This window comes from Eriocheir sinensis, chromosome 58 (genome assembly GCF_024679095.1).
Source record: "Eriocheir sinensis breed Jianghai 21 chromosome 58, ASM2467909v1, whole genome shotgun sequence".
In the NCBI taxonomy this organism is placed as follows: domain Eukaryota; kingdom Metazoa; phylum Arthropoda; class Malacostraca; order Decapoda; family Varunidae; genus Eriocheir; species Eriocheir sinensis.
Genome location: NC_066566.1, coordinates 7,909,655 through 7,935,959, shown reverse-complemented (window position 1 = coordinate 7,935,959; position 26,305 = coordinate 7,909,655). Strand labels below are relative to the sequence as shown.

Below are 26,305 nucleotides of genomic sequence, written 5' to 3'. Positions count from 1 at the left end.
TCCTGAAGATATATGGTGTTGGAGGGCATTTACTTGAAGGGATTAAGTCACTACAAGGATGCAAGTGTTTCTTTGTGTGTGAATGGGACACTGAGGGAGAGTTTTGGTGTTGTCATGAGTGTGAAGCAGGTGTATAATGTCACCATGGTATTTTAATTTTTATATGGATGGTCGTATGAGGGAAATAAAAGCCTAAGAAGGGGAGTTTATATTGAGTAAAAATATTTTGAATATGAAAATTATTATTACTTTTTGAAAAAAAAAAATCTCATTTTTCAAGTAGCTACTTCCCGTTTTTACAACTTTTTTGGCATAACTAAATATTTATTTGTGACAAGAAAATGTATTAAAGCAAGTCAGTATCATCCGGCATCGTAAAATGTTTTTGTAACGTTCTTGAGTTGGCACCAGCCATCATTGCATTTATTTATTGTTATAAAAATTATATTTTCCACAAAAAAGGAAGGTCATCAGTGCCAGCCAGCCACCCCACAGACAGTGTAGTACATGATTAAGACAAGATATTTTGATAGGCTATTTTGATAGGCTAGGTAGTTAATATGCCAATCAGTTTTCATAATGGTGCTGCTCACTGCGGGGCATTACGTTTTATCTTAGAAATTGTAATACTGTACATACAGTGAGGGAGCAGGTTGGAGCTTGCTGACTCCCCGGACAGTGTATATGTAAATCTATGCTCAGAAAAATTAAAAGACTTATTATTATGACAATTCAATGACAATTCTCGATTGTATGATTATATGCACCTGGTCAAATTCCAGCAATTGGTTTGCTATATTTCATAAAGTAGTAATTATCCAAGGTTTAAGATATCTGTAGATGAAGTAGAGGAGATATTTAAATGTGTTAGGGGGATCAATAAGAGCGATTTAGATGAAATAATTGTATCAAATACTGCTGTAAGATCACACAGCAACAGGTATAAGTTGGATCAATTCAAGTACAGGAATGAAATAGGCAAGAACTGGTTTGCAAACAGGGTGGTGGATGAGTGGAATAATCTGAGCAGGTATGAAGTTGAGGCAAACACAATTGAAAGCCTTAAACGAAGGTTAGATGTATGTATGGATGGGAAAGGAATATGGTGAATAACATCTTCAGGAGCTGCCACGTGTAGGCCTTCAGGCCACTTGTAGTCTCCTTATATCCTTGTGTATTCTTGTGTCTTAGTGTCTGCTTCTTCTTGGTGAGACATTTAAGGTTCAGTTCTTTACACATTGCAGTTCACTTTTTAGAACAAAGGTATTCTTGCAGGAAATGTTCTTAAAGAACCATCACCATCATTAGTATGGCTGGCCTCAGGGATGCCCAATCCTGAGAAATTTCCATTCCAAAGTCTAACTGTGACACTGAAAGGGGGAAAGGAGGTGACCCTCAGCTCAGAGGCTTTGTCCACTGGTCTACAATATGGCCCTACACCCGGGTGAGTGAAAGCTTTTTCATGTTATGATATTGATTGTAACATTTTCTATTCGTGTATCTTCAAAGATTGGGATGATCTGTTCTATATGAGAGTTACCTAGGGGGACAAACAGTGGAGATGGTTCTCATATTCTCCATGTTCATAAACTCTGGAAAATGCAATGTCAATGTCTACTGCCTTACTTCTCTCTTTTTCTTTTTGTTTAACATCCATATTGCACCCCTGCTTCTTTATAGGCTGTTGGGGACTGGGGTTCATTTGATTTTGAAGACACATATGTATTTTGTTAGGCTGAGTCATACTTTCCCCTGGATACCTTTTTAAACGGGGAAAAGGGTGCATTGGTACATGGTCAGTTTTAACGACTCTATAGCGCCCTCACTGGCCGCCACTTCCAGTGAGACATGCTACTTTGCCATGTACCCCCAGCATGAGGTACAACCCCCAATGGGGATATATTTCTGGTTCCTTTCTGCTGAAATGATTTTAGTGATTTCCCAGCCACTCCATGCCTCTCAATTTGTCTTTCATGCATCTTATCTCTCTTTTTGTCTTTCATACATAGATCACACAGTTACAAATCATCACATAAGAACATAAAAACGTAAGGAGTCTGCAAGAGGCTGGTTGGCCTATACAAGGCACTCCTGTAAGCCTAACCCCACTTCTCACTATCCATGAATTTATCCAACCTCTTCTTGAATATATCTATGGTATTGGCACTCACTATGTAATTGCCAAGTCTGTTCCATTCATCCACCACTCTATTAGTAAACCAATTTTTGCCTATGTCTTTGTTGAATCTGAATTTATCTAACTTAAAACCATTTCTACCATTGCTACCTAGACTATCACAACTTAAGATGCTGCACTCATTACAGTCCCTTGCCCTTAGTATCATCAGCATCACTATATATCTGTCTATGTTTCCAACACCCTGCTCACTCACAGGAACCTCCCTCAAGGCAGTAGCCACAGCAGTTGTCTCCAGTTTTCCCTGTTCTGGCACTCCCTCTCAGCACACTCAATCCCTCACTTACAAACTCTTTTTCTCTTTCCATTACTCCTTGACTCTGTTAATCCATTTCACTGGTGGTCTCCTCCTGACACCCCACTCCCTAAATCCTGCCCTCATTTACTCTCTTCACAAAGTCATCTTCATTCATACTCGTCACATGTCCTAACCATTTCAGAGCACCGCACTTCACCTTTCAACCACACCACATTCCACACTCTTTGCCGTTACACCCATAACAAATCTCTGATGCATGTTTTCAATGCTTTCTACATCCCATCCTAGCACCCCACATCCTCCTCTTATAAAGCTCATTTCCACTGTGTACACTTGTGATTCCTGTGCTGCATTCCATGTCCATGTTTCTGATGCATATGACAGAGTTGAGAGGGTAATACTATTTCTTATACCTTTTTATGCTAGGGGGACAATCACTGAAGATGAGTCTCCTATTCTTCCTGTTCATAAACTCTTGAAAATGCAATATCAGTGTCTCTCCTGACTTTGTGGTGAAATGCCTAGTGATTTTCCCTCTACTCCATGCCTCTCAACTTGTCTTTCATGCATCTTATGTCTCGCTTTTTATCTTTCATACATCTTCTAACTAACTTACAGGGAGCATACACCAAGGGGGCATCGCTTCACCCACCCACCTCCTCCACCCCCAACAGTCCCTCATGCAGTTACCCTTCCCATTCTAAGCCACTCTTGGCGGGCTCAATCAACTTGCCCCAGTCATGCATTACGTGGGTGTCCCCTTGATTTCCTCCACTCAGGATTGTCTCATACAGAAATAACCCTTTATGCTCACACTTCTTCCTTTCATAACTCTCTCCAAAACACCAATCACGTGCCTGCCCTTCACTGCTCTGTCTCCTTCACCTCTCTCCATGCCTCCATGTTTACATAAAACTGTCCCTAAGTACTTCATCTTCTTCATTCTCCCAACCAGACCTCACACTCTTTCATGCTCTCTCACTCTATGACTTTGCTGTCTGCTCTCTTACCATCTCAAATCCTCAACCTTAATATCCTCAATCCTATCAACATCTACTTTCAACTTTGTCCTTTTGACACCCTGTCAAATTCATCCACAATCCCCTGGCCGAGTGGTCAGCGTGTGGGCATGGTGAGCCCATGGCCCTAGGTTTCAGTCCCACCGAAACACGCTGATTTTTCAAATCATTGCCGACTGGTGGAAGATTACCTACTTGCTGTCAAGATCTACAATCGACCCTAACTTCAGCGACTTTGGTCAAGAGGAGCACCAGGGAGCAGCACAGGCCAAGCAAAGAGTCATACATCATGGCAGTCACTGTAAATAAAATTCTCCTGCGCCACTAACGGGCTGGGGTCATCAAGGAGGCCCCTCAAGAAAGCCTACCGGCACTACAGGCCTATATATATATATATATATATATATATATATATATATATATATATATATATATATATATATATATATATATATATATATATATATTTATATATATATATACTATATATATATATATATTCTGCAAAGAGGCATGCCACCAAAAACTGATTTGTTCTCATCACTTTCAGCCTTGGACCTAACTTTCTAACTCTGGCTTTCATTTCTCTCATGGAACCATCCATATAAACATTAACCAGTCATGGACTCAGGGTTGTTTAATTTAAATCACTGATTCAAATCATGATTTAAATCAAATGTAATTTTTTTTTAAATCACTGATTTAAATCAAGATTTATATTATTTGATTTTTTTAATGTCGTTGATTTAAATCTTGATGTTGTTGCTGATCAACAACACAGAATGGAGAAATAAACAAAGAAAACACTCTCTAACTTTGATATCAATATTTTCCTTGTCAGCTTCACAAAATTTTTACCTGATCTGGTCAGTTCATTATATATATCTTCCTTCAGCCACACCTGGTCCGTCCAGTGTCCTGGGGCAGAACAAGACACTGACTACCTTTCTCACAGTATCTTGCTGAGGCAGAGTGATGGTTTCTAAAGTGTTTTACAACATGAAGCACATGTTTGTTTATGTTGCCAATTTCCAAACCATGAGCCAATACATTTAGAATGTGTGCAGGGCAACCATGGGTTAGCAACTTCAGTTCATTTGCTTGTGTAACTGTTTTCTCATCTTGTTGACATTGGCTGCATTCGATGCTTAAGTCTGACCTCATATAGCAAGTTTCTCACCCCTTGGATCTTTTTTTTTATGCATCCATGGTCTAGTGGTTAGCGTGCCTTGCTACGAACCCACTCCCTGGGTTCGAATCCCGACCTGGGCTGTCAGTGTGCTGCTCACCCAGCTGCTCATCCTCCCTTTCAGGCTGGTTGATAAATGGGTACCTGGGGAAACCTGGGGAAGGTAAACTGTGGTAACCCAGATGTCACGCTGACCGTCCTGGGGTGATGGGTTCTTCCCACCAATGGTCAAGGGCCAGTGCCACAGAGATGAACACTGCGGCCATGCTCAGCTGTAGCGTATGCCCCCATTTTTACTCTTTTGGTTGGCCGCAGCCAATTGGTGGCGCAGGCAACTGTTTTATAGTGCAGCCATCTTGCTGGCTAATCCCCCCCCGAGCTACACTTGGTCCTCTTTAGAGAGTTTCGCTGGAGTCCGGGTTGATGGGCAATCATGAGGACAGCATGAGGGTAGTCATTGGCCCCTCCAAACACTCAAATGAACTAAAGAAAAGCTATTAAAAGGGACAAATGAAATATATACCCCTATTTTTCAAAGAATCACTTCACATACACTCATGGATCATCCACAGCCTTTTCTGATACATTCATTTGAAGCTGCATTCATCTTTCTTTGTGCAATTTCAGTGAGGACATGTCCAAAACATGACATGATATGGTTAGACTGTTAAGAGACTAGACAGAGTTGTGGTGTGGTGCTGGCCAGTGGCTGGCTGGCTGCAAATGGTCAGTCTTAGGACTGGCTCAAACAGCCAGCCAGGTTACTTATGATGATGGAATATGATACAAGAATACTCCAGCAAGTGTTAGAAACTAATGTAGAGAATACAGAGGTTTACATTCATTTAATTATTTTCATTAACAAAAAAATATAAAATTGATTTAAATAAAAAATCTGATTTAAATAAAAAAAACTGATTTTTTATTTTTTTTCTGAAATAAAAAATCAACAACTCTGGTCATGGTAGCATCACATTTCTTTCTTACATCCACACTCACATAAGTAAATAGTTCTGCTTCTTTTATACTTCTTTTTGTTTCCAGGTAATTGACAGTTTTTACTTGAAACCAGGTATCCACCGCTGGTTGAACAACTGAAGAGGATGGTACAGCAGTGGCATGCCCCACCATGCTGGGCAAGGAGTGATCTGGTGGTGACTGTGGGAAATCAGGATGGTGTATCCAAGGCCTTGGAAATGCTTCTGGATCCAGGAGACTTTGTTGTCGTTCAAGAGCCCTGCTACTCGGATGTTCTCTGTATGGTAAGTATGAATCCACACATGAAAATAATGTTTGTACGTTAAGGAATTTGTGCATGACGGCCTACTCAGGAAGACTTTTATTCAATGACAAAGTATATAAAAAATAATGATAACATGAAGTGCAAAGATTGTGGTGTAATTCATAAGTCGAGTTATCTCTAGGGTTAAGAAAATAAAAAGAAAGTGATGAACATGGGATATCAGTCTGTACTCAGCACCATTATAAAGTTTTCACTATTTGGACACCCCTTTATAGTAAAAGTTATATAAATATCTCTTAACCCTTTCATGTACTAATGATAACCAAATCAAATTATTAAAAAAAATATTTGATTTATATCTTGATTTAAATCAACTTAATTCTAATCATACAACCCTGATGTTTGTCATTTTTTATCTTATGCTTTTCTCGAATTATTATTTATCTCATCTCTTTTTACTGCCCTTGCCCCTTCTCATTCCTGTTTCTCCAAACCATGTTCTTAGCCTCTGAGCTGTTACTTTCCAATTTTATTTTCTCATCTGCTCTTGCTTCCTTCTATCGTCTGTTTCATTCCATCTGTCCACTTGTGAACGTAGATGTGGCACCTGCGCATTGTTAGTTTGTGCTTTCGTGAAGATCAACTTTTTATTTTCAGTGATATATTTGAATGTTTGTGTATAAAAAGAACCCTCAAACCCTTTTATATAAACCACAAACATACTGATTTGCATAAATAATGTACCACATAAGCACACGAAAGACAAGCTTGTATCAGACAGTAAAGTCAGATCATACTTGAACGATATATGGCCTATCAAATCACTGATCTCTGTTATCTTAGAAATCAGTGTTTCAAATACCTATCATTCATCTCATTGCAGGCACACAAAATGACATCTGTCTCTGCAATTGCATATACATAAGGAATGTTGATCATTTGTTGCATGTAAATAACATGGGTAATATTCAAAATACTAGCCTAGCATCACACTCAACAGTTATTATTTACTATTTCTTGTTATTTTGAATATTAATCATTATTTATATGCAGTAAATTATTACAATACCCTTTATTTGCAATTGCGTAGCCAGATGTCATCTAATGTACTTGAAATGAGACAAATTATATATAGGCATTTGGAAGGCCATAGATCGTTTGAGTATTATCTGACTATATACTGTCTTTTTGCGTGCTTGTGTGGTAATTATCAATGCATATCGGCATGTTTGGGATTTATAAGTACTGAGGGTTCTTTTGTATACATAAACATTAGCTTGAATATGAATCACAACAATTGATTTTCACGTATTCACGAACTAGAACTGTGCAGGTGCCACATTCATCAAAATTCATGCTTTATTGATGGACAGATGAAATAAAACAGACTATAGTTTTCTTTCCTTTGCTAGTTGATGCTGTTCTCTTATCAGTGGATGTATTTGCCTAGTTGTGAGATACAAGGAGTGAGCTACACTCAAGGGGTTCCATCTCCAAATCTCAGTTTATCAAGTTTAGTTTTAAATTCCTGAGTAGAATTGGCTTAAACTAACTGCTTTTCAAGGTCATTCCAAATGTCAATTTATCTATTGAGAAAGCTACACTTCTTGATATCTCTCAGACACCTTGTCTTCCTCATTTCTTTACATGACATTTCATATTTTTATTGTCCAATAGAGACAGGTCATCCATGGCAGTAGGGGCACCCAGCAATGCCACACAAGGCTTGGATTCAGTGTCTTTCTAGTCAGTAGGGTTTTTTTTTTTTTTTTTTTTTTTTTTTACTAAAGTCGATGAAGTTAGGGCTGATCGAAGATCTGGGCAGCATGTGGGTAATCTTCCACCACTCAGCGATGGCTTGAAAAATCAGCTTGTTGTGGTGGGACTCGAACCGACATAGGTCCACAGGCTCACCACACCTGCATGCTGACCACTTGGCCACCTCCTCCCCATAATGTAATTATTGTATTTTGTAAAGAATACTTCATTCCTAAAAAGTAACTAATATTTTTAGTATTCTTCTTGTGCAAACATAAAATAAACAACAGAATTATCTTATACGACAACTGCTGCCCAGAAGCGTGCCAAATCTATTCTCCGACTTACTAAAAGCTGTTTCATCAAGAGAAAATGCCACAACTTTTTTTTCCTAATTCTTCCAGAGACTTCTGTCACCTAGCCAAAAATATCTCCAATTTCACATCTTCACCTTTCCCTCCTCTCCTTAGCCCTGATGGCAGCACTGCTGTCTCATCTGTCTCTGAGGCTGAACTCTTCACCCAAACTTTCTCTAAAAATTCCACTCTGGATGATTCTGGGCATATTGCTACTACTCATCCCCCCTCTGACTCTTTTATGCCTGTTGTTAAGATTCTTATGACTGATGTTTTGTATGCCCTCTCTGGCCTCAATCGTCAGAAGGCTTACTGGCCCGATGGAGTGCCTCAAAAAACGTCCAAGTGAATCAAAAATGAGTTCCAGGGGGCAGCATGAGCCAAGAATAAATGGTGCCACTATAAAAATTGACTGCGCCATGATGGGCTTGGGCCGACCACCAGGCCCCTGAAGAAAGCCTACCGGCACTATAGGTGAACACGTAAAAAATATATATACGTATATATATAGAAACTGAACTAACAGATTGGGAAAGCAGTTTTGAAAAGTGTTCAAACCTCTAAAAGGCTATCTCTCAAAACATGATTTTTCACCTTTGATATGCATCTTCTCAGCCATTTATGCAGCAGTTTCAATAAAACAAAGACTCAGAATAAGCAGAAGCTCATTTTTAATGTAACAATGTAATAGTATTTTCAAATATAATGACAAAAATATATAGTAACTTCGCGTCCAACATGAGACTTTGGTCAAAGATCACATCACATTGGACGCAATTTAGTGGATATCAAATTTCCTGGACAAAATCCAAGGTTCAACAATTGTTGGACATATGCCCAGTCAACCTCAGGAACTGAAATAAAATCCAGGTAAAAAAATTGAGGTTTGTCTAATCTTGTGGTTGCCTGGCATATGCCTTGCTAAGTGTGCATCTGCAACATTCACTAGGTGGCCAAGTGTTGTTGTTGTGATAGCAGAGATGGAGAGGTTGATATTTCCTCCAAAACAGACTTCTTAATTCACTAAGCTTGATATTCTTGTTCAGAGTTGTTAAAGTCTTTTGATTTAATTTGCTTTTTGTGTACTGGTGATTTGCTTTCTAAGTTTGTCTGTGTCTTCAACGAAATAGCCACTATGAATTCAGTAACCTTCTTGTGACAACCATTTTTGTCTGTTTGTAATTATCAGTTGAGCAGTTGCTTGTTGTTATGATCGTTTTTATTATCCATTTCATTTTTTCATCCAATTTCTTTAGAAAGAAGCATATATTAGTAAATAATTCACATGGTATGATATGCACCTGAAATCCAAGAAAAAAGTGGTGCCATCACAGCAACAGTACATCCTTTGTTGACATGTAATGCAAGTCTTCAAATACCTTGTTTTAGTTGATCTCTTTGATGTTCTACTTAAATGTGCTTTACAAAGTTTGGTAAGAGTTCGGGGCAGGTACTGAATATTGGCGATTGCCAGACCAAGTATTGTAAACTTCTGTAATTATGCTGTTACAATATTTATAAAAAAAATACTTGTCCAAAAAATGGCGCATTGGACATGAAATGACCTGGACAAACACGTGTTGGTCATGAGGCCTCTACAAATATTTTCTCCAAATTTGTAGCCAAAATTTTGACTTCTTGAACTAAAAAAACATTATTGTCAAATTAAATTCACTATAAAAAATTCACTCATTTACACCCAAAAAACATAGTAAGATTTTTCATGCACATGAAATACATGCCTGTACAATGAAAATTGTAGGAGGAGATAGGTTTAAAAGTCTGGTCTGGAAGGGGGCAGGGGGTGGGTGAGGCAATGGAAGGGGGAGGTAGGGGGACTTTTGGACCATTATCTCTGTAGTGGTCTTGACTTCACTGAATATTTTCATGTCAAGAAAATCATTAATAAGGATTTTCAGAGTCAACCACCCGACCCCCTTAACCAGTACAGTGTCAACTTCAGACAAAGAAAAGGGTCATGTCGGGTTGCATTTTTTTCATATTGGTTTTACTTGACTCAAAAGGTCTCCAGAAAATTACAGGTTCATTGATGTATATATTAATTTCATGTGATGACTTGAGATGTGGCTTCTTTGCAGTTCTTATCTGCATATATTCCCCAATCTTGAAGCTCACTTTCCTATTATGTTGGCCAAAGCCATTGCTATCATGCATACATCAGGATGTGGCCAACCAGATATTTCCATGTAGACCTCCTACGTATGGTCAAATCTACTCCCATTTAGTATTATACAGACCTTGACAATTAGAGGTTGCTGCTGAGCTCAAAAGCAGGCCAAACTTTTGACAGGATACCAGTACATCACTCGGCTGTTGAGCCCAACACACTCATGACATCTCCATATGTGAGACTTTTCTGTACATTAAATTTTGTCCTGCTGGGTGACTGTGATGCCAAGTACATCCATATTTCATAGAATTTCATGAAAGTCTGACCATATTTTTACATCAAGCTGAGACTTCATAATTGCTTGAACTTTGCAAAGGGAAAAGTTGAGGGGATAGGGTTATATTATCATCCAGTTTCGCTACTTTGATGAATCTTATTTTAAAAAATTGTCATGTTGATAGTGTAGCTATGCTTGTTATGGTACATTTTATGAGTGGCTACTGTTTTGCACCTTTTACAAATTTTAATCTATAATATATGAAATTTCCATCAGTTTTTATAATAAACTTTAACCAATGTCAGATTTCAAACTAAATTCTAATATAATTGTATTTAGCTTTCAGCCCTGTCACCTCAGTACTTGGCTGTGGGTGGTGATGAGCAAGGTATGCGAGCTGACCTGTTGCAGTCAGCACTGAAGCAGGCAGTCAAGAGTGGGTCACGCGGCGTGCCCAAGGTTAGAGAATGTCTTTGCCTGAGTATTCATGAGCAACCAACATAAACTCTACTTGAGACATCAGTGACCTGAACCATCATTATATATAACAGAAATGCTGTACTATGCTCTTGCAAGCTCTCTTCAATGTACTTATGCCTTTTGTTCTTTTCTGCAAATTAGAAAGAGAGAGAGAGAGAGAGAGAGAGAGAGAGAGAGAGAGAGAGAGAGAGAGAGAGAGAGAGAGAGAGAGAGAGAGAGAGAGAGAGAGAGAGAGAAAGAGAGAGAGAGAGTTTCTACAGTAATCTGTTCACATTTATTGATTAGTAACCTGAAAATGTAGTTTTAAGGGACTATTGAATTCAATATCATTGCCATTACCATCATCATTTCAGTGTTCCCTTTTTATTTGCAGGTTTTTTATTCGCCAATTTGATTATTTGCTTGTTATTCTAGAAAAATCTAATATTAAATATTCTTAAATGTGAGGCATAAATTTTAAATTCCCACCTCAAATGTGGTAGCGTTGTAAGCAAATGTTACAGGGGGCCCATGCCACCACTGCTGCCACTTCATTCCTCAGTTGCACATTCCACCCAGAAAAAGTAGCATGTAAAATATCACTGTTGACCCAGGTGGGTCAAGGTAAAGCTGGAGGCATATATATATATATATATATATATATATATATATATATATATATATATATATATATATATATATATATATATATATATATATATATATATATATATATATATATATATATATATATATATATATATATATATATATATATATATATATATATATATATATATATATATATATATATATATATATATATATATATATATATATATATATATAGATATAAAACCCGATTATCCTAAAGCGGATTATCCGAAAAACCGGATTATCCGAATTGATCTGATAATGCAATTAAAAAAATTTTTTCTATACTAAAACGTTATAAAACATCAAAAATAAATAAAAGTAACTACATATGTACTATATTGACACATTTAAAATTGATAAGAACAGTTAAAATGAATATGCTTTCTAATACGTATTGCCGAAATAGCTTGTAACGAATAGATCAATGTATTAGACAAAAAACATTAAACAAACTCTCAACAACACCACGTCCGCACCTTCGCCCCAGCAAGGACGTAGGTGCGGCGAATGAACAAACTACTGCACGACTACTCTCACACCGTACTCTCAAGACAACGACACAAACACGACTCCCCTCTCCACTCCATGCCACATTCCCCTTCCAACATACGAGTTGCGCGATAATATGAGTCATCATACTGTGTCTCCACCTGCACGATGCATCAAGGTCACACTTGCAAGCTTGCACAACCATTCACAATCGCACTCTGCAACATTCACAATTCAGATCTGCAACGCTCACAAGTATCAACATACACTGGTCCAGACAAGGAGACACACAGACAAACATACAATAAAACATTTACATCACATGTTTTAAGCGTACTACTTTGTTTAGCGTAGCGTGTGTTTGTTTGGTTTCATTGTTTACATCGTCAGTCGGCAGCAGTCGCGTCACACACTTCACACTGGGCAGTCGCATCGCGTTCTACCTGTGCTTCGACCTCACTTCTTTCTACATCACCATGCCGAAAGAAACCGGGAAAAGGAAGAAAGTCGTCCTTACCATACAGCAGAACACAATGCCGACGATCAAACTGGCGGCGATCAAAATGGCGGCCATAAATCCGGATTATCCGATACACACACACACACACACACACACACACACACATATATAGCGCCCAAAGTGATGGCGCAAAACACCCAGCGCCATCACTTTGGGCGCGGAATAAACCACCGTCTAAAAACAAGGATCAAATCCGCCGATTTTGTTGGCGCGGAGATGATGGGTTCAGGCAAGTGACCTTGAGGCCCTCACCACGTGTTGTTGTCTAAGTGTGAGGCGTTACCTTATACGGACTGCATGTGTCTGAGTGTCTATGTTGCACAATGTGTTTTTTGTTGCAAAGTGTGCTTTGCTTTCCTGGCTTGTGCTTGACAGTGGGACCTAAGAAAGAGCTGAGAAAAGAACAAATTTCCTCTATATGCTCCCTGAGCCTAGGGTGAAAAGGAAATAAAGAAATAGCTGCCATCAAGGGTGCAGCACTTCGTAGTGTGCAGTGTTATACAAAAAAAATGTAGGGACGCGGGACATGCTGTCTCGCCGCCACCTAAGAAGAAAAGGACAGGGAGGCCTCGTGTCACTTCTACGATGACCCTGAAGGTGCTGAAGCGTCAGATGGACAATGAGCCTCTCATCCGTCCAAAAGAACTGAAGGAAAAGAACCCAAGGCTCCTTCAGGACGTCTCAGTGCGAACTATTCAGAAATGCCTTCATCACGACCTTAAATTCCAGTATCGTGCACCACGAAGGAAGCCCATTTTAACAGCAGTACAAAAAACAAAATACTCTTGTTTTGCCGTAAATATTTAGCCTGGTCTTCAGAGAAGTAGAAAACAGTTATGTGGTCAGATGAGGCAACTTTTACAGTGACTGGCAACAGACGAGGGAAAGTGAGGTTACGTCCTGGCTCAGATCCTTATCTCCCTAAGTACACTGAGGGAACTGTAAAACACCCAAGCAGTGTGATGGTATGGGGAGCATTTGGGTATCATGGCACTGGGACTTTAGTAGTGCTGCCAAAAAACCTCACTCTCAACAAAGAATGTTATCTTGAGCTTCTTGCTGACAATCTGGAGGACTGTTTCACAAAATGCAAAAGTGAAATAATCATGCAGGACAGTGCACCGGCTCACACCGCCAAATTGATCACAAATTGGTTTGAGTGAGTCGACATTGAATACATTAAAGACTGGCCAGGTAACAGTCCCGATTTCAACCCAATCGAGAACATCTGGGGCTTGATTAAGCGCTGACTACGAGGCCGTGACACCTCCACAGTGGATAAGCTGATCATCCACATTCAGGAGATCTGGGAAATCTGGAACCTTCCTTCCTCCAAAACCTGGCTTTGTCGGTTCCAAAACGTCTTCAGAGTTGCTTCAAGAGGAAAGGCAACCCAACAAAGTATTAGAGGTGACAATAGTACTGTATAAACATTTTTCTTATCCATTTTACATGCGTTCAGAAGCAAAAAACGTGATACGCCATCACTTTGGGCGCTGACTGTATATATATATGTATATATATATATATATATATATATATATATATATATATATATATATATATATATATATATATATATATATATATATATATATAGCGTGGCGAACTGGTACTGGACCAACATTCGCCAAGGTGATGGACGACGGCGGTTCAATCCTCACGCTACCACTCGGATTCAGTCACCGCCGAGTGGCTTAACACTACCCACATTCTGTCCTGAACACCACCCATCACCCCGGACTCTAGAGGAAGCCGTCAAGCGAATCAAGAACGAGTTCGAGGGCAGCATGAGCCAATGCAAGATGGCGCCACTATAAACACTCGTGCGCCAGAACGCAGGCTGGGCGACCATCAGGCCCACCTGGAAGAAGCCTTGGGCCGATCATCAAGCCCCACAGGAAGATGCCTACAGTATAATAGGCAACAACATATATATATATATATATATATATATATATATATATATATATATATATATATATATATATATATATATATATATATATATATATATATATATATATCACACAGTGTGGCAGCATATGGTAGACATGTACTGAAAGTCATTACATTTTTGCCTATAGTGCCAGGCCCGGTAGGCTTTCATAATAGGGCCTGATGGTCAGCCCCAGCCTGTTGTGGCACAGGCAAGTGTTTATAGTGGTGCCATCTTGCATTGTCTCATGCTGCCCCCCCTGAACTCATTTTTTATCCTAGAATCTAGAGTCCGGGTTGATAGATGGTCTTCAGGACAGCATGTGGGTAGTCTTAGGCCACTCACCGGTGACTGAAAAAAAAATTGCTTGTGGCACCTGGCGGGGCATGAACCCACGTATAGCGTATGCCCCTGACTTTACCTTGCCTTTTCTTGCTTACTTGACTCGTGCTACCCCCTTGGGTCAAGGGTGATATTCTACATGCTACTTTATCCAGACAAGATGGAATTTAACAAACATTTATGAAAATGCAGCAGTATTTGTACTGCATAAGCAGCATTCTCCAGCTACCTCACCCACAGGAATGTTAAAAGTGAGGAGCTCACCCTGGTTCTCACCCAACCTCATCACAATGGTGCTTAAGGTAGCAGTAAGGTGGGAGAGGTAGCTGGAGATGCTGCCTATGTGGTTTGAGTACCAGAGAGGTTTTCTGAATTTTTTTATATGGATTAAACTGAGGAAATCATAATAATTAACATACTTATTTTCATCAAAGTCAATTAACCTGTTAATGACCTGTTTTATTTGATAGGCAATGTACTTGGTCCCTAATTCCTGCAACCCAACTGGCACAAATATGGGAGAGAAGAGACGTCAAGAAATCTATGCCATAGCTCGGGAATATAATCTGATCATATTGGAGGATGACCCCTATTACTTCCTGCAGTTTTCTGGCAAGGTTAGTCTTACATTTGAGCATGATATTCAGTATCATATAAATCTATTAATTCAAAAGTATACAAATATGATTATGATTTAGAAAATTATCATTTAAAATTTGAAGTATATAGAATAAGGAATAATGTCTAGTGCTTATCCCAAACAGCAGCCTTCAAGTTTCCTCAGTTTGGATGTGGATGGTCGAGTTCTGCGGTTTGATTCTTTTTCCAAAATCATAAGTGCTGGGCTTCGCATCGGCTATGTGACAGGGCCGTCAGCCTTGCTGCAGGGCATTAAGGTGCACCTGCAATCCAGTTGCATCTGTGCCCCAGTGTTGTCCCAGGTGTGTCATAAGTGATAGTTTGGCATCACACACACACACACACACACACACACACACACACTCGAGACACCGTGAAAGAAGGACGCATGGTCAGCGAGCTCCCCAATGATCAGCTGATTGGCGTTGTTCGCCTAGAGTAGTGTTTACAAAGGGCCTGGATGATGGTCACTGTGGTTCTCGTCTCCTATTATTGACCTGGTTGTAAGATGAGTGGGAGGGAGGATGATTTGTGGTGGAATACACCAAAGAGAAGAGGAATTGAATCACAAAGGAAGGAAAAACAGAAAGTGCTGATGATGGCATTGATGATGAAAGGTATGGTCCTGGTAGCTTCTCTGGTTTTGCGAGTAAAGAGTCGGCTATTTGTAAGAAAATTTTGCTTATGAAAAGGAAACTAGATAAGTGGATTGGAATAGTGAAGAGCAGGGACGAGGAGGAAGTACAGAACAGAGAACTTCAAAGAGACCTCAGATCACGAGTGCGCAAATTAGAGGACAGGGAGAAAAAGCTGATTCAAGAAAATGAAGAGCTAAAGGAGAAATTGGTGAAATATGAAAAATCGATGAAGGAAGGACTAGAAGAGGCAAGAAAGGAAAATGAGAATTTGAAGGAAATAGTGAGCAAAGAGGAACAAAGGGTTAGAGAAGAAGTGTTGGGAGAAATACAGAAAAGGTGAGCTGGCTGGAACAGAACCAAGTGTTCAGGGTGGGGCTCAGCTGCTGTCTGATGAAGGAGGTGCTGGCCACCCACCAAGTCGCCTCCCACAGCGGGTTAAGAAGCCTTGGTGGTTCGTTCGACCGAGGCGTCGAACGGCTTCAGGCAAACGTGCAGCGGGAGTGTAGCAGGTCGTTCGCCACCCAGATGGTAGTTGCCCTCACACAGGCCCCCATACACTGGACAAACACATCAACAGGATAACGGGACAAACTCTAAATTTGCTGAGGAACATAAGGACAGCATTTGTGTACTTGGATGAGGAGATGATGAGGAAAATAAGTCATAATGATAAGGCCAAGGCTGATGTATGCAGCAGTGGTCTGGTCTCCTCATGAAAAGAAAAACATAAAGAAGCTGGAAAGAGTGCATAGAGCGGCAACTAAGATGGTACCAGAACTTCGAGATCGGACTTATGAGGAGGATTTGAGGAGATTCGTAAACATCGTCGATGATCTGAAGAAGGAATTGATAGCAAGAGGTGAAGAAATTAGAAAACTTTGGGAAGAAAATGAAAAACTGAAAAAGGGAAGTTCCAGAGATGATAACATTGATGGCAATATAAAGGCAGCGGTCAAGGAAGAAATATCGAAAAGGGTAAAGGGAAATAGTGCAGGCAAAATGGACATGGAAAATAAGAATAAGAAAACAGTTGATGTGAAAATAAAAGGGAAAAAATAGTTTCAAAGTGATTCTGGAACAACAAGAAAGGGAAAGAAAGATTGAGATGGAGCCTGAGGTTGTACAAGTAATAAGAAGGAAAACTTGGTTAGAGAAGTGGCAGAAGAGAAAAAGAGTGTGATAATCATGGGTTTCAAAGAAGAGAAAATCCCAATGAGGGCACAGAGAGAGATAGTATATGAAATCATTAAGGCGAAAGAAATATTGAAAGGCTTAGATGAAGAAGGCAGAAGGCTGACAGAGGAGGTGGATGAGGTGACGACGAGACTAGGAAAATATGTGGAAGGAAAAATAGACCAATCAAGCTGAAGTTAAAGACACAAACGGTGGCCAAGACAATAACAAGTTGGAATGGGATCCTAAATGGTAAAGAAAAATATAAAGAAATATACATAAGGAAAAATATGAGCATAGAGGAAAGAGTTAGGATGAGAGAAATTAAGAAAGAACAGTCAGAAAAAGAAAGTTTTTTTGAGATTGTGAAACAACAGAGTGATGAAATGGTGGATCAGGAAGAGGGAGGAGGAGAACAAGTAAAAAGACAAAACAATAGGGAAGAGAAGACGGGAACGAAAAACCTTAGGTTAACGTACACTAATGTCGACAGACTTACATCAAAGAAGCTAGATTCAAAAGACTACCTGAACAAAATAGAACCAGATGTAATGTGCATCACTGAAATAAAACTAGCTAGAGGCACAAAAATGGTGGGAATAGAGTAGTGCAATTATAATATAAAGAGAAAAGAAAGAATAGGAAAGTGTGAAGATATTGGTCAAAACAGATTTATAAGTGATAGAAGTGAGAACAGGACCAGAAAATATGGAAATTTTAAGTGTGTTATTGCAGTTGAAATGCAGTGAAAACTAGCAGTAATGGTGACATATGTGCCCATACACACAGCATGTGGGACAAGTGAAATTTATAACAACCTGTTAGAAAGTACAAATAAAGCAGTAGAGGATATTATTAGAAATAGCAAAAATATAATTCTAACAGGAGAGTTTAACCCGGTAGCAGCGACGGGCCAAATTTGTGCCATGATATAAACCCCCAAAAAAAGATGATACATAATCTGATCACAAATGCTTTGATATATATTATGAAACGTTTTTTGTGAGGGGTGATTTTTTTCTCATTTTTCTCACTTGGAGGGACCATTAAGAAACATGATCCCCGCTGCTACCGGGTTAACTGTAAAAATGTCAAATAGGAAGAGTTTGAAGTTGAAGTGGAAGGTGAAGAAAATTCATGGGGAGCTAAAGTATTGAAACTGGCCACAAATAACCTCATGACACAGTGGGTGAGGGAAGAGACAAGATTTAGAGAAGATGAACCACCTGGATTGGACTTGCCATAATTTTTACAAAAAAGATGAACTTGCTAAGTGAAGTTCACCACGAGTGCCTGCCGGTAAAAAGTGACCATGAACATTTATAAATAGAAATAGATGAAGAATGTGAAGAGATTGGACCAGAGAACCATAAAGAGAAAAGAAGAGATTACAACAAAGCTTGGTAGAATGATCTGCGAGCTTTTTTTGGAAGCATAAATTGGTCCGAAATTAAAAACTACAAAAGGTATAACAAAAATGTGTCTACTTCCTTAACATATATAATGAAGGTGTAGGAAAGTGGGTACCCTTCTATGTAATAAAGATATGAGGGAAAAAAGTGGTTTAATACAAGATGTCTGGAAACAAAGAAAAAGAAAGATAAAGCATGGAGCAATTTAAATAGGAGAAGGAATGCCATAAATAGGGAAATTGTTGTTAAGCTAGAAATGATTACACCAAAGTGAGGAGAGGAAAAAAAAAGTATGAAAAGAATATAATAGAAAAATGTAAGGAAGACCCAAAACTTATTTTTATAGACAAATAAAGAAGAAATTAAAGAAAAAAGAAGCTGTGAATGCAATCAAAGTGGGTGACCAAGTCTATAAGAATGTAAAGGAAATATGTGAAATATAAAATAAAAACTTTCAGAAAGTATTTACCCAAGAGATCAATTTTGAAGAAGGAATGAAAAACATAAAAGTGGATAAAGAAGAGATTCTGGGGCTATTGCAATCACCAGATGGTAAGAAGGCATGACCAATGAAATATCAGGCCAAGTACTGAAAGAGTGCAGTGAACAATTAATAGAACCAATTCATGACATCATAAGTTGTTCAATCAAGACTGCAGAAGTCCTAGTGCAATGGAAGAAAACACATGTGATCCCATTATATATAAGAGCGGAAATAAACAAGAGCCACTGAACTATTGACTGGTTTCTCTAACAAGTGAAATGTGCTCAATGTGTGAGAAGGTAATTAAAAGACAGTGGGTAGACCATCCAGAAAGAAAGATAATAAATGAAAGTCAGTTTAGATTCAGACAAGGTAAATCTTATCACAAATCTAATATGTTTTTACTCAAGAGTAATAGATACAGTACAGGAGAGATGGATGGGTTGACTTTATATTTTTGGACCTAAAAAGACAGTCAATAAAGTTCCACGTCAAAGATTGCTGTGGAAACTAGAACATAGAGGAGGGTTAGGGAGAAAATGACAGAATGGATGAAAAGTTACCTGACAAGCAGAGAAGTGAGAACCATGTCGAGAGATGGAAAATCAGACTGGAGAAAGGTCACAAGTGGAGTGCCACAGGGATCAGCGTTAGTGCCAGTAATGTTTTTAATAAATATAAATGATATGCCGGAAAAAGTAAAGAGCCCATGTCTCAGATCTGTGTAGCAATACTGATCTGATACATGCTTCAAATACTTTTTCTCTTCTTTGAAGTGGAAGACTCCTATTTATCAGCAGTCCTGCCGTCTCTCTCAGTTCCATGTTGCTACCCGCGTACTTACTGTTCCTCCACTCCAGCCTCGCTATCTAACAAATCACCAAGATGGCAAAACTGTTTCAGGTCTTCTATTACATTGCCATCAACATCCATAGCTTCTTCCTCTTCCTCTTTTGGCAGTTTCCCTCCATTTTTACACATGCAGGACAGCAGAAATCTACCACAGTCTTCAAGTCTCACTCCCAAACATCTTTTATGGCACCACTTTTTACATTCTGTTCAAAGAATAGAATTTACTCCCACTTCACCACTACACACTCCACAAGGAAAACTTCTTTGCTCTATTTTCTTGCCTATCACCATCATCTTTGTTTTGGCTGTTTTCATCCTCAAACCTCTTCCCTCCAATGCTTGCTTCCAATCAGTAATTTTCTCTTGACTTCCTTGTGGTGCCCAAATTACATTTAACCCAAATTTCTCCTAACAAAACATTGAGGCAAACAGTAAAAGGAACAAAATGTTGGTCTCCCTACTATGCAAAGATTATTGCTTCATTAAATGTTCAACATAGAGTAGTGAGTATACATAACAGGCTTAATGTGCAGCTTTTAATTGTGCTGCAGAGGAATCTTAGCAAGCATGGCAGCTGTGGATATTATTCCAGAAAATGTAAATTTTAGTATACAGTATTATTAATGTAAAAATGGTAACTGGTAGATTAATATTACCCCGGTTAATGGTAAATGTTTCATTTGGTGATGGGTAATTTAGTAAAGCATGGTAAATCTTTACCAAGAATTTATTGTGATGACATCATGCTTTACTGAGATTCCTGAGGAAAGGATGCCATATTGGTCCTAGTACACAAGCAGACTTCAGTGTGATAACACCAGTGAGAATTAACTTTTAAACTAGATAAAGCCAGTTGCAGCAAGGAAAGACAAGTTCCACCAATTTCATAGAGAGTGCAAATTAAGTTTATTCACTATACAATAGAGAGGCAAAACTCAGAGATAATATTTTGACAGTGGTTGCAAACAAAGCCATGTAAATTGTGTGCATGTCATTGATAGATTTCATTACTTTTCACTCTCCTCATTTTGATAGCATTTCCTGACTTTCATCAGCCATATAACAAAGCATATAAAGGAGTCTGTTATATCTCAGATTGAATAAAAGAGGGGTTAATACAGATGGATAGGGGAAGATTGGAGTCCTGGAACTAAATTCCATTTAAGCCATGTTATAATGGGTTTGCACAAGTTTTGCTCAGCTAATGGTTTATCAAGAATGTAACATGTTCATAAAATGGGAGTCACTTGTACTTTAGGTTCATTGAAATATTCACTGTCAGGAGGTTGAAAGGTTATTGTAAACTCACATTAGATTACCAACAGGTTCTAATCCATGAGCTACTAACAACATGGGGTGATGAAGGCTTCAAGAAACACATATCCGATATCTGTCAGTTTTACGAGAGAAAGAGGGATGAGATGCTTCACGCTCTTCAGACTCATTTGACTGGTGAGTTCCATACAAAAAATTTTATGCTATATGATACTGAGGCAAAATATTTTGGTATTACATTAACTGCACAAGCAATGACAGAATAGTAACAAGGGAGGCTAATGCAGAGTGGTGGCACCGCAGCTCATCTCACCACCACTCCTTATTAGCCAGTAGTGTGTCTATAAATTTTTCTGTGCGTTAACCCGGTAGCAGCGGGGATGATGTTTCTTAATGGTCCCACCAAGCGAGAAAAATGAGAAAAAATCACCCCTCACACAAACAATTTCTTAATATATATCAAAGCATTTGTGATCAGATTATGTATCATCTATTTTAGGGGGTTTATATCATGGCACAAATTTGGCCCGTCGCTGCTACGCGGTAAACCCACAAATTTGGCCCATCGCTGCTACACGGTAAAGCCACAAATTTGGCCCGTCGCTGCTACACGGTAAAGCCACAAATTTGGCCCGTCGCTGCTACATGGTAAAGCCACAAATTTGGCCCATTGCTGCTACACGGTAAAGCCACAAATTTGGCCCGTCGCTGCTACACGGTAAAGCCACAAATTTGGCCCATCGCTGCTACACGGTAAAGCCACAAATTTGGCCCGTCACTGCAATCGGGTTAACTATGATTGGGTGACTAATTAGAGCAGATGAAAACTTACTGTTGATGTTTTTTGCTCTAGTCATGTGCAATGGAGTGGTGGTTTTGTAAGGTGAAGATTATTTACATTACATTCCTTTTTATATTTTTTTCTTTACTTCGCTTTATTCTGTCTGATGATTTTCATATATCACCTTCTAATGTTATTCGTTATCATTCAACCTTTTATGGTCCTTATAGACTTAATAGAAAGTTTTAGTCATGAGGATTCAGTTACCAGAGAAAGTGATCAATAGCTGTTTAAGATCATTCAGTATTTTTCTGCTCCGACTCTGGACCTTCAGCTTAGAACTGATTTTAAGAGCATATATAGTCCTTGGTTCTTCAGGGAGGGGCACTTATAAGCATTGCGATCATGATGAAAGGATTAGGAGGGATGAGGAATGCAACACCTGTGAGACGAATGCATGTATCCACAAGTTGAAGGATGAAATAAGATGAAAGAATTTAAAAATCTGTGAATATAATATTTCTGTACTCTTTAAGTGTGATGTAGTTTATTAATCATTATCTATGGTAAAGGACTGTGATCTCTATCCTCAGGTTTATGTGAATGGGTTGTTCCCGATGGAGGGATTTTCATTTGGCTGAAAGTAAGTACTCCCATTTTATTTTAGATTAGAATTAATACATCAGGCAGAGCTTTCTGGTCTGCTTATTTTTTTAATTTCACATTAGTAATGCTCAGTAGAACAGAAACTTGGATATCAGTGCTTGTTGTATTTTATGTTTGTATGCAACAGGTCTGATGCAGAACTTTTATGTTTTATTCAACTAAATACATGAATGGATGACCACATATTATTTATCATAATACTGAATGAAGGTTCAAAATTGAATTTTTCTTTTCGAAATTCTGCCAGATATACTACAGAATCATATACAAACTAAACAGAAGTTAGGAGCATCAGCCTATAATCATTAGATATTTGATGCAGCAGCATAACACACTCAAATGATGTCATTGAGGAGCTCGAGAGTTTTCAAGGGAAATGGAGAATCCACGAACTAGATTTGTCATTTTTTTTTTAAATGCATAGCTCAGTGGTAGGAGGATACAAGTGGATGTCATACCACATGACACAGTACACCCAGCCACACCGTGCTGCATATCACACCAGCCACACCGTGCTGCATATCACACCAGCCACACCATGCTGCATATCACACCAGCCACACCATGCTGCATATCACACCAGCCACACCATGCTGCATATCACACCAGCCACACCATGCTGCATATCACACCAGCCACACCATGCTGCATATCACACCAGCCACACAATGCTGCATATCACACCAGCCACACCATGCTGCATATCACACCAGCCACACCATGCTGCATATCACACCAGCCACACAATGCTGCATATCAAAATCACACCCAGTCACATCACATCCAGCCACACTACACCACACATCACATCTAGCCACACATCACATCCAGCCACACCTCATCATATATCACACCCAGCTACACCACACCACACATCACACTGAGCCACAACACACTACACCATCAATCATCACACCAGTCACACCACACTACACATCACACCCAGGCACACCATACCCATTTAGCTTCCGCTGAATGTAGTTCCTTCTCCGCTAACTTTAAGTCCACTAAAAATTCATACAGGTTTGTTCTTGTCCGTTGTGGGCAGACACAGCACCAGTGGAGCCACATGGCGCAATAATTCCATGGCTTCCACTTTTGGGTAAATTACGCCTTAAAGTAGGGTGATTGGACAATTATTAGGGAAACTTTTTGGTATTTTAGGGTAATGCATCTTCCATTTCCAGCTCTTTGAACTCTGGATTTAATAACAAGAATTTGATATTTTCCACCTGACAAGAAATAACTTAAAATAATAAAAAAAATAAAAGTGTCACATGAAAAAAAGTAAAAAATGCATAAATTTCCGGGAAATCTTGGATAAAATATATGGATTTAGGATAAGCTGGAGGCTTCTTTCTCTTCTCTTCTTGCTGTTGTTTATTGGGCTCTTTATTCAGTTCAGCTGCGACATTGTCATCGTGTAGTCGCGTTCGTTATTACTGCCTTGTTTATCGTTATTGACGTCATGGAAGGTGACCTGAGTGCAGGGATGGGGTGAATACAAGAACTGTGTATTCGAATACGAATACCAATACTTTATATTTATACGAATACGAATACGAATTCAAATACACTGAAATATTGATAATTCGAATACAAATACGAATGCTTCATGAAAGTATTCGTGAATGTATTCATGAATACTTTTCGTTGAAGATAACTTTTTCCAGACCCCAGACCCGCCAGACCTCAACAGTCACAGCGGCCACGCTAGTGAACCTGTATCATACACGTCGGACAAACAGGAATGAAGATTTGTAACTTGGAAGGAACAATAACTATTATTTCATATGATGGATTTAAGATTATTCGGCATACTATTCGAAGAATACTAATGCTTTTCCCAAGTATTCAAATACAAATGCGAATACTTTGATGTCAGATGCCAAGTATTCGAATACGAATACACCCAAATACTGTATTCAAATTTATTCGAATACGAATACCGAATACCAATACCCTCATCCCTGCCTGAGTGAGGACGTTTTTGTTCCACCTGAGGATGCTGACCCTGTTAAGGAGCCGGCAGCAGCTGTGGGTGAGGTGGAAAACTCTCAAGCTGACGGCCAGGAGTCCCAGAAGTTCCAGAACCCGTGACCCCACCAGGAGAAGTACTTTGTCCTTAAATCAAGAGATATGATGAACGCCAATGTCTTGCACTTCTGATGCGTCATGTGCCACCCCACAAGTCACATGTCGCAGCGAGCATTAGCCGTTTTTGCTGGTGGTGGTAAACGCTCACTGCGAGCTCCAGCCGCACTCAAATCTCCCGTGTATGAGTGTTCCAACAATATTTCTCACAACACAGCATTGCCAATTGAGTAGATTCTCCACTAAATTTGGTGGAAAATCATGTCAGCCCAGCGCGGAAAATCTACGGACGAGCAACTGGTGGATATTGTTGTCCAATATAGTGACATTTTTGCTTAGCTTCACCTATCACATGACTGATATTTTGACCAAATAGTTGTAAATTTTGCAGTTGGCAATACTGCCCTGCTAGCACCCCATCATCAAGAGATCTATAGTAGTTGCCGTACGGCTGACCGTCGCGCACGTATAAATGTACGTCTTCACAGGCAACACCCCCTGAACGTGCCTGTACTTTCGCAGGAGAGGCTTACATTACCGAATCGTATAGATCTTGGCCTCCTCTTTCCAATGGTGTTTTTGTTTTTTAGCTGTGATGAATAGTTTTTTGAAATACAGAGGTTAAAAGAGTGAGCACTAATGTCATTTGCTGGTGGTGCTAAAAGCTCGCTGCGAGCGCCAGTCGCACTCCCAGCAAAAAACACCTCCTGAACGTGCCTGTACGTTCGCAGGAGAGTCTTACATAACCGAATCTTATAGATCTTGGCCTCCTCTTTCCAGTGGTGTTATTGTTTTGTAGCTGTTATGAATAGTTTTTGAGATACAGCGGTTAAAAGAAATCCCCTTCCCCCGCTGGGGTTCCCGAGCGCGCCTGAGGGGATAGTCTCGTTGCGAGCACTTAGCAATGAAAGGGTTAAAGGAGGCGATGCAAGCAGTTTTGATGAAAAATATCACTTTCTGTGATATTGTTATTATTTTAGGGTTTTGACATTTCTAAAGCCGGTGTAACACCGGACAAATCTACCCAGCAATGGACAGAATGTCCGTTGCTGGGTATTTGTCCGTTGAGATTTTGTGGTTCGTTAAATCCGAAATCCGTTAAATCGGGGTCCGTTAAATCGAGGGCCGAGTGTGTGTGTGTGTGTGTGTGTGTGTGTGTGTGTGTATATATATATATATATATATATATATATATATATATATATATATATATATATATATATATATATATATATATATATATATATATATATATATATCATCATCATCGTCATCATCATTTCGCTAACTGTCCGTTTTGAGTCTGCCTGAGCGGTTGGATGCTTTATGGCTCTCCTCCATTCTACTCTGTCTTCTGCCCGATGCTCATCAAATCCCATCAGTGTCAAGTCTTCCTGTATACACCTTCTCCACGTTTTTCTAGGTCTATCAACTGGTCTCCTTCCTTCTGCCTCCA

The 26,305-nt window shown here is 39.2% G+C and overlaps 1 protein-coding gene across 3 annotated transcripts in view; it reads left to right on the top strand.

The window, feature by feature from the left end:
- The window catches only part of LOC126985111 (kynurenine/alpha-aminoadipate aminotransferase, mitochondrial-like), a 55,201-nt gene that overhangs the window by 9,431 nt on the left and 19,465 nt on the right, over nucleotides 1–26,305 (top strand). For all 3 annotated transcript variants that reach the window (XM_050839577.1, XM_050839575.1, XM_050839576.1), the window contains exons 3-9: nucleotides 1,276–1,444; nucleotides 5,737–5,926; nucleotides 10,769–10,888; nucleotides 15,306–15,452; nucleotides 15,600–15,776; nucleotides 21,359–21,485; nucleotides 22,683–22,732. In XM_050839577.1, coding sequence (XP_050695534.1) covers nucleotides 1,276–1,444; nucleotides 5,737–5,926; nucleotides 10,769–10,888; nucleotides 15,306–15,452; nucleotides 15,600–15,776; nucleotides 21,359–21,485; nucleotides 22,683–22,732 — 980 coding nt within the window. The remainder of the gene's footprint in view (nucleotides 1–1,275; nucleotides 1,445–5,736; nucleotides 5,927–10,768; nucleotides 10,889–15,305; nucleotides 15,453–15,599; nucleotides 15,777–21,358; nucleotides 21,486–22,682; nucleotides 22,733–26,305) is intronic.